Here is a 13,627-nt window from a genome sequence, read left to right on the forward strand (position 1 = left end):
GAGGAGGAGGAAGGAGGAGGGGCCCTAAGGCCGGCGGCTAGGGTTTCCCCTCCCCGTCGCTCGCGGGAGCGACCGGGAGGGGAGGAGGGGGAGGAGGATAGAAAAGCCGCACCACACTTGATCACCAATGCCATTTATTAACACTATTACTCCTCACCATCTGTAGCCAAGAGCCATGATGATCAATGTTTGGACCCACAGCAGAGATTTCCACGTACACGATATATACTATACGTGTTCACAAGGAACACTAGTAGCAACACTCCTACCCTTCACATGACTCTGGCACAAAGGAAACTCACTACCCTGCAAAGTGTGGCTTTTAGCTACTACTCCCTCCGTTCCTAAATACTATTTGTCTTTCTAGAAATTTTAACAAATGACTACATACGGAGCAAAATGAATGAGTCTACACTCTAAAATATGTCTATATACATCCGTATGTGGTAGTCCATTTGAAATCCTAAAAAGACAAATATTTAGGAACGGAGGGAGTAGTACACGAGGAAAGTCTACTGTAGTACCATCGCAAACCGTACGTAAACGTTTTGATAGCGTTGCAGGTAAATACCTCTTCAAAGATGAGTGGGATTGTGGGAATGTCCTAGGTGCTAATTCGATTGCGTGATTGTTGGATTGGCCGCTTGCATAAATCGTTTTAAAAACTTGCTCTATTGTCCATTGTCTTTTGTATGTTTGAATTTGTTTTTCATTTAGTTGAAAATTATTCATTTATTGGCGTCACTACAGCTACATCAGTCGATCATAACAAACATCCTAAGAATTCCATCTAGCAAGTATGGCGCAGCGGTGTGTCGGCGAATGGCCCGTCCAGCACCCCGTCGGAGACAATCTTGTACGCCTTCTCCGTCATGTGCAGGCCGTCCCAGCTGGCGAAGCGGTCGGGGCTGCCCCAGAGTTTCGTCTGGTTGTTGCACGCCCCGCCGGTGTGGTACGGCCCATTGCCGTTGCAGCACGCCACGAGCGGGTCGGCGATGCCGTACGCCTGCGGCTTTTGGACGAACTGCATGGCGGCGCCGTAGTAGTCAGCGTAGACGACCTTGACGCCAGGGTTCTGCGACCAGAGCCGCGCGATCTCCTGCCGCAGCACCTGGTTGTGCTTCTGGGAGAATTCGTTATACCACTTGAGGCAGTGGAGCTCGTCGTAGTCAGCCTTGACGTTGCTCTGGTGGGCGCCCAGGTACGCCGGCAAGCACCCGATGGGGAAGTTGCCAGGGACGACGATCGTCCTGGCGCCGAGGTTGATCACCTCCTGCACGGCGGCGCCGATGCGGGCGACCACGTCGGGCAGGTACTTCTCCGGCGTTTCACGGGGTCTCCGGCGGTCACTGAACCAGAAGTTGTAGTCGTTCCCGCCGATCTCGCCCATCAGCACCAGGGACTCGTTGAGGAGAGACCTCGTGGCGCCTGTGTCAAGACGAGAAATGATATACAGATCTACTGAACCCCATGAAATTGACAACGCATGCATGCATGCATGCACGGGCATATACTATACAGTATGTTGCTTACCGTTCCCGGGAGCGATGCGCGCAAGGATCTTCTTGAAGGACGCGAGCTGCCGGTCGAGGTTGGAAGGCGCGTTCATCGTGAAGTTGTATTTGGTCTTGTAGTACTCCAGTGGAAGTGCGATGGCGCCCCCCACGGCGAAGTTGGCGCCGGTGGGGAACTGCCCGGTCGCCTCCTCCGGGATGCTCGGCGGCAGCAGCGGCAGACCGAACGCCTCCGCTGAAAGCATACACACATAACATAAGCACCCCTCGCTTTAACTACAAGAATAATCGATGATGGCGGCGGCGGCTCACTGTAGAAGTCGACGACGACACGGCCGTCGGTGATGCGGCCGGTGGGGTGCTTGAAGAAGGTCATGCCGTAGGGGAGCTCCTTGATTGGCGACGCCCTGTTGCCGACGGAGTATAACAAGTTGCCGGTGTCGATGAGGGAGTCACCGAACGCGAAGATACGCTTGTAGCTGCAGCCGCACAGCGCCACGTCGGTGTTGAGAAGCGCCACGACGGAGATGGCGAGGATGACAGTGGACACGCCGGAGGAGAACCTGCGACTCCCCATCTCTTCTCTGAAAATCAAGTATGTTTACTACATCGATTTACAGTTAATTTTGGTGTCCTTTTATAGAACTTCATTGGGTATGTGGGTGACATATATGGATAAATGCATATCAGTGTGTGTATCAATCAAGGATTACGTAAGGCGGAGGTATATACTACATGAATCATATAAAAAGTTGATTTAATTCTATATATGAGAAGATGTGGTTTTTATGGCATTTTTTTGCGGGAAGTTTTGATGACATTGTTGGTCCATCGTCCATGCATGGGCCGGCTCTAGTTTTTGGTGACAAAAAGGGAGAAAGCTAATCTCTTGCCTAAAATAAAATGTTCTCTTATTAGCTCTTCAAATTATTATTTTTGAACACAGTACAGACGCGCATATACCACTAGTAGAAAAAGGACCTATTGTCCCGGTTCGTAAGGGCCATTTGTCCCGGTTTTAAATCGGGACTAAAGTGTCGGTACTAATGCCCTAGACCTTTAGTCCCGGTTCTTGCATAAACCGGGACAGATGTGCCTCCACGTGGCCGGTGCGGCGAGCCCAGGTAGAAGGCCCTTTGGTCCCGGTTGGTGGCACCAACCGGGACCAATAGGCATCCACGCGTCAGCATTTCAGGCGCTGAGTTTTTTATTTTTATTTTTTGGAGGAGGGGGGGGGTTAGTGGGTTTTGGGGGGTTAATTTAGGTGTTTCATATATTGTGTTAGCTAGCTGATTAATAGAGAGAAGTGTCCTCTCTTATCTCCGTACTTGGTCGACGCTACGTACTATACGTACAGAGAGGACTAGACACGCTAGCTAGTAAGCAAATGAAGGAAACAGAAGATCGTCATGAACATATGCATACAGAGAGAAGTGATATGGATCACCTTTCCTTCTCTGAGAGATTGGTCGAACAACAAGTTCTCGTATATCTATCTGACGCTACGTACTGGCTATATATATACAATATAAGTATCTCTTACAATATAATCTCCTAATTAAAAACGAGCTGATTAGGGTCCACATGGTATTCTCCGTCTTTAGCGATCACGTGGTCAAGAAAGAATGCCGCCAATTCCTCTTGAATTCCTCGCATACGATCGGTGGTAGGAGTTCATCCCGCATCCGAAATATCTAATTTGAAGAAGGGGGTCAATACATATATATGAATAAATAAAACTGAACACAAATGATGGTAATAAAATAAAATTGTGAATATTATTATTTATGCACTTCATATTGTTTGTCAGAGTAGCCCCTCTCACAGGTCGTGTGGCGGATGGACTCGCAAATGTAGTATCCACAGTAATCATTCCCTTGTTCCTGCCACAACCACTTTACAAGAAATAGAGGTCAATCAAACTGATAATTAGCAAGCATGCAAAATGGTATTGATGAAACTAGCGCTTGAATCACTAGGAGATGCGTGGAACATGCTACTGTAGTACTTACTTTTGGGTGTCTAAATTGCAGCTTCTTCGGCAGTCCCGGAGTTTTTGAGGTGAATTTTTTCCAAATCCTGCCAGACAAAGAAAACAATTACTTGATATCAGCAAATGAACAAAGTTGCCGATATGGTGGGATAATGATCGATTTAACTTACTTCTCTAGAATTTCAGTCATGTCCGCATACTCCTTGGAATCTTTTCGTCTCGAGTCTAAGACGGTTACTAGTCCCTGCTCAAGCTTAATCTCTAGGAGAATATAGTGGAAGCTGCGCATACATGCATAACTCATCAATTACATTACTATAACCTCGACTAATAAGGGAAACTGAATATGCACAAAACAGTAACACTCACTTGAATTCGTAAGGGAAGAGTATTATAACTTTGTTTTGATTTAATACAAATGATTGTAGCAGCTTGGCCTCAGTATCTTTGGCCTGAAATTTAACCATATATGCATCTATGAGATTTGTGTTAATGAACCCAATATCACTGATTTGTCTTTTCTTCAATTCAGCGATCTTCAATCTGCATAATATAGTGAGGATAATTAAAAATACATGCAATGAAAGAGCTGACCTATATATAAAGACTTAATGACAGAAGTGGTACTACTTACAGGCAGTAGCAAGTGATCATTAATTTATCGAGGGCCTTTAGATTGAAAAACGTGAAGAATTCCTCAAATGGAACATTCAACAGTTCAATTCCAACGAGGTCATGCTCCTCTCTAACTCTCAGCGTCAAAATATTAGTCCCCTCAGACTTTCTGCAGGTTTTCATGTACCAATCATGAAATCTTCGCATCATCATTGTTAGAGATCTTTCATCTTTGGCGAGAGGCTTCACGTACACGTATTTGTGTTCGTTCACCTCCAAGAAATCATAATGTACATCGCCGGGCAGGTAATCTTCAAGATTGTTATAACCAGGCACCATCCCGCCAGAAACATTAGCGATGATATCGCTAGACACCTAGAGCGGGGGGAACGATTGGTTCGTTTGTTCGCCGAGCTGGGCAACTTTTTCCCCAGCTCGTCATTGACCACTGATAGTACTTCCCGACCGCGACGCTTCCATAAATGACTTTGTAAGAATGCGCTCATAGTTTCCTTTCGCCAGAGACTTTGGTAGTTTCTTCAGGGCAGCCAGAGTACGCTTCGCTTTTACCGGATCTATCTTCTCCTCCAGATGTGGATGTTTCTTTGCTTTCACCCCTTCAAAGAAGTTCTTCTCTTCGTCTTGCATGATCTGCGTGTTTTCCTCCACGGTCCTCTCCTATGGTAACTTATCTGGAGTCTTGAGAGCAGGACCAAATTTGTATTGCCTCCCGGCTCTGGCTGTGCTGCTAGATGCCGGAGCAGACGGAGCGGCTACGGCTGTCTTTCCTTTCTTACGAGGCGGAGGAGAAGGACTACGACGCGCCGTAGCAGCAGGAGCGGCGGTGGGTCTCTTGATCCGCCCTTGTTGACGAGGCAGAGAAGGAGGAGGCTGGCTGCTCGGGCGCGCCGATGCAGGCGGAGAAGGAGGCAGAGTGCTGCCACGCGCCGGAGAAGGAGGCTGAGTGCCCTGATCACTCGCCGAAGGAGGAGGCGGATTGCCCTGACTCGCCGAAAGAGGAGGAGGAGGAGGCGGAGGCGTCCAGTTCAGAAGGTTGATGAGCTCCTTCCGCCATAGGCATGGAGTCTTCAGAGAAGAACCCAGCTGAATCTCCCCTTCACCCGTAGGGTGGTCAAGCTCAAGGTCCTCAAATCCGTCCGTTATTTGATCCACCATCACCCTAGCATATCCTTCTGGAATCGACTGGCCGTGGTAGGTTGTGCCAGGTTCATTAGGTAAAACAGAGCCAACAGCCGCCTTGACTTTCAATCTCATCCATCGCGTCATAAGGTGGCAATGTTGAGACTCCGTGATAGCATCCAGGGGGTAGCTAGAAGGAGCCGTGAAGACAGGCTCCAGTTGCTGAGTCTGCTCGGTGGAAGCCACACTGCTTCTCCGCTGAGATGGCGGGGTAGCTTCAGGGGAAGCTTCGGCATGTCGTTTGCTGCGATCCGCTTCTCGTTCCTCTAGCCCTTGTACGCTTTCGTGCAGCGCCTGCAGTTGGCTATGCTCCACTTTCTTCCTCCTCTCCTAGGTTTTGTAACCCCCTGCGTCTGGAAACCCAGCCTTCCACGGAACGGAGCCTGGCGTGCCTCGTGTCCGTCCAGGGTGCTCAGGATTCCTGAGGGCCATTATCAGCTCGTCCTTCTCTCTATGTTGAACGAACGTCCCTTGCTGCGCTTTCTCGATATACTCCTGAAGCCTCGTGACGGGTATTCGCAGTTGCTCTTCCGTCCAAATGCACTTCCCTGATACAGGGTCCAAGGTTCCGCCAACCCCGAAGAACCAAGTATGGCAATGGTCTGGCCAGTTCAATGTCACTGGTTCGACCCCTTTAGCAATCAGGTCATTCTCAGCCTTGTCCCACAAAGGTCGGGCTTTGAGGTAGCCACCTGACCCCGTGCGATGGTGATGCTTCTTCTTTGCAGCATTTTTCTTGTTTATCGCTGACATCTTCTTACTCTTTTCCAATGTCTTGTGGGCCACAAATGCGGGCCAGTGATCTCTGATCTTCTCATACTTTGAATTCTGGTGTCTTTTCTTCGTCGACAAACTTTGTTTTCAGCTCATTCTTCCACCTCCTAAATAGTTCTGCCATCTTCTTAAGAGCATGAGACTTGATCAATTGCTCTTTAACTGGTTTCTCCGGATCCTCCTCTAGCGGTAGGGTGAAATTTGCCTTAAGTGTTGTCCAAAGATCTTCTTTCTGCATATCGGAGACATAAGACACCTCAGGGTCTTCATTCTTAGGCTTTAACCATTGGTGGATACTGATCGGGATCTTGTCCCTAACAAGAACCCCGCACTGAGCACGAAATGCATCCCTTGTCCGAATGGATTCAATCGGCTTGCCATCACGCGCGATTGCTGTGATCTCAAACCTTTCATCCGAGCGCAACTTTTTCTTCGGGCCTCGTTTCTTTATCGAAGTTGTGCTCGATCCGGAGGGCTAGAGAAAAGAAGAAAGATGAGAGTTAATTAATATGTGTACATACGAAAACAATGAATGCATCAATTAGCTAGTCAACACAAGCTTAACTAATATATATACCTGGCCGGACTCGGTTCGGTCACCGGAGCCGTCATCACGGTCTCCTTCTTGTACCGGTATTGGGTCACCGGATCCATCATAATCATAGTCTTCTTCTTCACCCTATCCTTCCAGACCATCGGTGTCATTGAGAAACGACAAGACGACATCACTTCCTCTTGCGATTATGTCCCCCAACATCGCTTCTGTTGCTTCGTCTCGGGGGTTCTCCATAGTTTCTGCAAATATTTACAACATAGCAATTATTATTCAAACATGATAGATGGATATATTAGTGGCAAACGTAGAACTAGCTAGCTAATCACAATAAGGATTTCGGGTGGCCTCAGCAATGCTTCAAGGGTTTGGGGTGGCCTGAAGAGAGTTTATCGGGTAGGGGCGCGATGGGAGGTGGTAGGAGACCAACATCATTTTTTCTAGGGTTTGGGTGTCCTCGAGAGTTTTGGTCGAGCGAGAGGGCCGGAGGGGAGGGGGGGTACTCCCGTGGTATAAGTTATCACGGTCGAGAGGGGGTATATATATCAACCGCCCCTCATGTCGAAGTTATCCGGGAGGGGGTTATATCGACAACGACGACATACATACATGGGAAAATAATGTTAGCGGGGAGGGCGTATATCGACCCCCCTCGTGTTGAAGTTATAGGGAGGGGGTGTATCGACAACGACATACCCGATAAAAAATAAGAAGAAATAAAAAGAGGAGAAGAAGAAAGGAATAGAAGAGAAGCAATCGAAGAAAAAAAGAAGAAAAAAAAAGAGAAGAAGAAAGGAATAGAGGAGAAAAAAAATAGAAAATACTATTTTTCTTCTTCTTCTTCTCCTCTTCTTTTTCTTCTTTTTTCCTCTTCCTATTTATTTCTCCTCTTCTTCTCCTTTCTCCCTCTTCTTATTTTCCTTTTTCCTCTCATTCTTTTTCTTCTTCTTCCTTTGCTAGCTAGATATTTAAAAAATTTCTAAAAATTAAACTAGCCTAAAATGTACTAAATCAGAGAACATATATAGATAAAACTTTTCTAAAAATATAACTTGCATATATGTATACTTGAAAACATCATTACAATTGAAAAAATACATACATACGTACAAAAAACATGTAAAAAAATACATACATACATATATGAACATACAAAAAAATACATATATCTAAAAAATACATACATACATATATGAAAATCTAAAAACGTGTAAAAAATCTAATAAAAATAAAAAACAGAATTAATCAAAAAAAATTAACTGGGGGCGGCGCTAGCGACGGCGACTGCGGGGGCGGCGAGGGCGCCGGCGCGCGCGGGCGGGCCGCGGGCAGGGGCTTGGGCGCAGGGCAGGGACTGGTGCAGCACCGGTGACGACGTGGTCGAGGGCAGGGGCGGCGCGGCGACGGCGTCGAAGCAGGGACGGCGCGGCGATGGCGTCGGAGGCAGGGGCAGCGAGGGCGCCGACGCGCGGGGGCGGTCCGCGGGCAGGGGCTCGGGCGCAGGGCAGAGGCGACGACGACGACAGAGACGGGGAGCAGCGATGGGGTGTCGGGTCGGGAAGACGAACTGAAAGAAATTTTTCACAAGTGCTACTTATATACCTAGGGCATTGGTACTGGTTCGTGGCACCAACCGGTACCAATGCCCCCCTTTAGTCCCGGTTGGTGCTACCAACCGAGACCAAAGGTCTCTTTTTAGCAGCCCAAAGGGCGGAAAGCAGAGGCCTTTGGTCCCGGTTGGTGGCACCAACCGGGACTAAATGGGGGTCATTGGTACCAGTTGGTACCACCAACCGGTACCAATACACCCCTTTAGTCCCGGTTGCCTTGCGCTGGTGCGGTGCGGTGAGATGTTTAGTCCCACCTCACTAGCTGAGAGGGGCGCGCAGTGGTTTATAAGCCCCACTGCCGCACCCCTCTCATGCTCCTCTCCATTGTAGGCTTACGGGCCTAACTGTGACTGCTATGCCTGATGGGCCTATTGGGCCATCTGCGGGCCTGAATCCTGGCCCATGGATCGGTTTCTAGTCGTATTCAGGCCGTGGTGGCCCAGTAGGTGGCATTTTTTTTATTTTTTTCCAAGTTTTTTCTTTTATTTATTTATTTTGTTTTGTTTCTACTTACAACAAAATACTTATTTTTTTAATATTGTTTCTAATTACTTATTTATTTTATTTTATGCTAATTCTTTTTGCTATTAAAGTTTCTAACAAAAAAAGTTCTTTATGAAAATTCTTTTTGCTTTTAATGATTTTGAACAGAAATACGTTGATAATTTTAGTTGCATCAATTTTATATAATTTTAGTTTCAATAATACTAGAGGTTACTTATAATGTTTTGAACAGGAAATACTTTGATAATTTTAGTTTCATAAATTTTATTTATGTTATTGAAGTTTATTTTTTTATTTCTACTTATATATTTTATTAAAGTTTATATTATTTTGTTTCAAATAACTTATTTATTTTATTTTATGATAATTCGTGTACAAAACTTATTTATTTTATGATAACTCGTCTGTTACAAAGGGATTTCATTTTTTGAACTTGTTTGAACTCCATAGTTTTTCTCTGTTCAAAATGCACCATTCAAATCCACATCATCAATTTTCAACCCTTTCTGACTTCATTTGTTATTTTCCATGCATTTACTGATTATTTTGAGCTATAAGACCATGAAATTGAAAAGCATTTTAAATGAACTCTGAATAGGTTCCAAGTTGGCATGGTATCATCATTTCACCCACATATCATGTGCAAGAAAGTAGAGAGGGTTACGGCAAAAACTGGATGCACTTCGTGTACAAAACGGACAATCTCTTTTGAAGTATCAGGGTTTCATACGGAAACTCGTCTGTTACAAAGGGATTTCATTTTTTGAACTTATTTGAACTCCATAGTTTTTCTGTGTTCAAAATGCACCACTCAAAGCCACATCATCAATTTACAACCCTTTCTGACTACATTTGTTATTTTTCATGCATTTACTGATTATTTTGAGGTATAAGACCATGAAATTTAAAAGCATTTGAAATGTACTCTGAAAAGGTTCAAAGTTGGCATGGTATCATCATTTCACCCACATAGTATGTGCGAGAAAGTAGAGAGGGTTACGGCAAAAATGGATGCACTTCGTGTACAAAACGAACAATCTCTTTTGAAGTATCAGGGTTTCATATGGAAACTCGCCTTTTACAAAGGGATTTCATTTTTTTGAACTTATTTGAACTCCATAGTTTTTCTGTGTTCAAAATGCACCATTCAAAGCCACATCATCTATTTACAACCCTTTCTGACTACATTTGTTATTTTTCATGCATTTACTGATTATTTTGAGCTATAAGACCATGAAATTGAAAAGCATTTGAAATGAACTCTGAAAAGGTTCCAAGTTAGCATGGTATCATCATTTCACCCGAATAGCATGTGCGAGAAAGTAGAGAGGGTTACGGCAAAAACGGGATGCACTTCGTGTACAAAACGGATAATTTCTGTCGAAGTATCAGGGTTTCATACGGAAACTCGTCTGTTACAAAGGGATTTCATTTTTTGAACTTATTTGAACTCCATAGTTTTTCCGTGTTCAAAATGCACCATTCAAAGCCTCATCATCAATTTACAACCCTTTCTGACTACATTTGTTATTTTCATGCATTTACTGATTATTTTGAGCTATAAGACCACGAAATTGAAAAACATTTGAAATGAACTCTGAAAAGGTTCCAAGTTGGCATGGTATCATCATTTCACCCACATAGCATGTGCGAGAAAGTAGAGAGGGTTACGGCAAAAACTGGATGCACTTCGTGTACAAAACGGACAATCTCTTTCGAAGTATCAGAGTTTCATACAGAAACTCGTCTGTTACAAAGGGATTTCATTTTTTGGAACTTATTTGAACTCCATAGTTTTTCTATGTTCAAAATGCACCATTCAAAGCCACATCATCAATTTACAACCCTTTCTGACTACATTTGTTATTTTTCATGCATTTACTGATTATTTTGAGCTATAAGACCATGAAATTGAAAAGCATTTGAAATGAACTCTGAAAAGGTTCCAAGTTGGCATGGTATCATCATTTCACCCACTTAGCATGTGCGAGAAAGTAGAGAGGGTTACGGCAAAAACTAGATGCACTTCGTGTACAAAACGGACAATTACTTTCGAAGTATCACGGTTTCATACGGAAACTCGTCTGTTACAAAGGGATTTCATTTTTTTGAACTTATTTGAACTCAATAGTTTTTCCGTGTTCAAAATGCACCATTCAAAGCCTCAACATCAATTTACAACCCTTTCTGACTACATTTGTTATTTTTCATGCATTTACTGATTATTTTGAGCTATAAGACCATGAAATTGAAAAGCATTTGAAATGAACTCTAAAAAGGTTCAAAGTTGGCATGGTATCATCATTTCACCCACATAGTATGTGCGAGAAAGTAGAGAGGGCTACGGAAAAAACTGGATGCATTTCGTGTACAAAACGGACAATCTCTTTCGAAGTATCAGGGTTTCGTACGGAAACTTGTCTCTTACAAAGGGATTACATTTTTTTGAACTTATTTGAACTCCATAGTTTTTCTGTGTTCAAATGCACCATTCAAAGCCACATCATCAATTTACAACCCTTTCTGACTACATTTGTTATTTTTCATGCATTTACTGATTATTTTGAGCTATAAGACCATGAAATTGAAAAGCATTTGAAATGAACTCTGAAAAGGTTCCAAGTTGGCATGGTATCATAATTTCACCCACATAGAATGTGCGAGAAAGTAGAGAGGGTTACGGCAAAAACTGGTCGCACTTTGTGTACAAAACGGACAATCTCTTTCGAAGTATCAGGGTTTCATACGGAAACTCGTCTGTTACAAAGGGAATTCATTTTTTTGAACTTATTTGAACTCCATAGTTTTTCTGTGTTCAAAATGCACCATTCAAAGCCACATCATCAATTTACAAACCTTTCTGACTACATTTGTTATTTTTCATGCATTTACTGATTATTTTGAGCTATAAGACCATGAAATTTAAAAGCATTTGAAATGAACTCTGAAAAGGTTCCAAGTTGGCATGGTATCATCATTTCGCCCACATAGTATGTGCGAGAAAGTAGAGAGGGTTATGGCAAAAACTGGATGCACTTTGTGTACAAAACGGACAATCTCTTTCGAAGTATCAGGGTTTCATACGGAAACTCGTCTGTTACAAAGGGATTTCATTTTTTTGAACTTATTTGAACTCCATAGTTTTTCTGTGTTCAAAATGCACCATTCAAAGCCACATCATCAATTTACAACCCTTTCTGACTACATTTGTTATTTTTCATGCATTTACTGATTATTTTGAGCTATAAGACCATGAAATTGAAAAGCATTTGAAATGAACTCTGAAAAGGTTCCAAGTTTTCATGGTATCATCATTTCACCCACACAGCATGTGCGAGAAAGTAGAGAGGGTTACGACAAAAACTGGATGCACTTCGTGTACAAAACGGACAATTTCTTTCGAAGTATCAGGGTTTCATACAGAAACTCGTCTGTTACAAAGGGATTTCATTTTTTTGAACTTATTTGAACTCCATAGTTTTTCCGTGTTCAGAATGCACCATTCAAAGCCTCATCATCAATTTACAACCCTTTCTGACTACATTTGTTATTTTTCATGCATTTACTGATTATTTTGACCTATAAGACCATGAAATTGAAAAGCATTTGAAATGAACTCTGAAAAGGTTCCAAGTTGGCATGGTATCATCATTTCACCCACATAGCATGTGCGAGAAAGTAGAGAGGGTTACGGCAAAAACTGGATGCACTTCGTGTACAAAACGGACAATCTCTTTCGAAGTATCAGGGTTTCATATAGAAACTCATCTGTTACAAAGGGATTTCATTTCTTTGAACTTATTTGAACTCCATAGTTTTTCTGTGTTCAAAATACACCATTCAAAGCCATATCATCAATTTACAAACCTTTCTGACTACACTTGTTATTTTTCATGCATTTTACTGATTATTTTGAGCTATAAGACCATGAAATTGAAAAGCATTTGAAATGAACTCTGAAAAGGTTCCAAGTTGGCATGGTATCATCATTTCACCCACATAGCATGTGCGAGAAAGTAGAGAGGGTTATGGCAAAAACTGGATGCACTTCATGTACAAAACGGACAATCTCTTTCGAAGTATCAGGGTTTCATACGGAAACTCGTCTGTTACAAAGGGTTTTCCATTTTTTGAACTTATTTGAACTCCATAGTTTTTCTGTGTTCAAAATGCACCATTCAAAGCCACATCATCAATTTACAAACCTTTCTGACTACATTTGTTATTTTTCATGCATTTACTGATTATTTTGAGCTATAAGACCATGAAATTGAAAAGCATTTGAAATGAACTCTGAAAAGGTTCCAAGTTGGCATGGTATCATCATTTCACCCACATATCATCATTAATAGAAGTTCATCATCACATTAAAACCAAAGTACATACATAGTTCTCATTGAACAACATATAGCTCTCCAGAGCATCTAATTAAACCATACATTGAAATTATGTAAAACATTTCAATGCAACAACAAATGCGATCATTATCGCAACCAAGGTAACAACTGATCCAACTGCATAATGATACCAAGGCTCGGTATGAATGGCATATTTTCTAATCTTTTTAATCTTCAACCGCATTGCATCCATCTTGATCTTGTGATCATCGACGACATCCGCAACATTGAACTCCAATATCATCTTCTCCTTAATTTTTCTTATTTTTTTCTTCAAGTAATTGTTTTCTTCTTAATTTAACCCCTCGGCAATAGGGTCGGTTGGAATTTCCGGTTCAAAAACCTCCTAGATAAATAAAATCTATGTCACGTTGGTCGGCATAATTGTCATAAACAATAAATGAACCAAATAGTTATGAAAAGATAATATATACCACATCTGAATCATAGACAGGACGAGGGCCGAT

The 13,627-nt window shown here is 42.9% G+C and overlaps 1 protein-coding gene across 1 annotated transcript; it reads right to left on the minus strand.

The window, feature by feature from the left end:
* Positions 1-790: 790 nt before the first annotated feature.
* LOC123134026 (GDSL esterase/lipase At2g27360-like) lies at positions 791-2,091 on the minus strand. The gene is made up of 3 exons (XM_044553387.1): positions 1,827-2,091; positions 1,534-1,749; positions 791-1,428 (listed from the first exon to the last, which is right to left on the minus strand). The coding sequence occupies exons 1-3, from the start codon at positions 2,089-2,091 to the stop codon at positions 791-793; spliced, it is 1,119 nt and encodes a 372-aa protein (XP_044409322.1).
* Between the last annotated feature and the right edge of the window lie 11,536 nt (positions 2,092-13,627).

This window comes from Triticum aestivum, chromosome 6B (genome assembly GCF_018294505.1).
Source record: "Triticum aestivum cultivar Chinese Spring chromosome 6B, IWGSC CS RefSeq v2.1, whole genome shotgun sequence".
Classification (NCBI taxonomy): Eukaryota; Viridiplantae; Streptophyta; class Magnoliopsida; order Poales; family Poaceae; genus Triticum; species Triticum aestivum.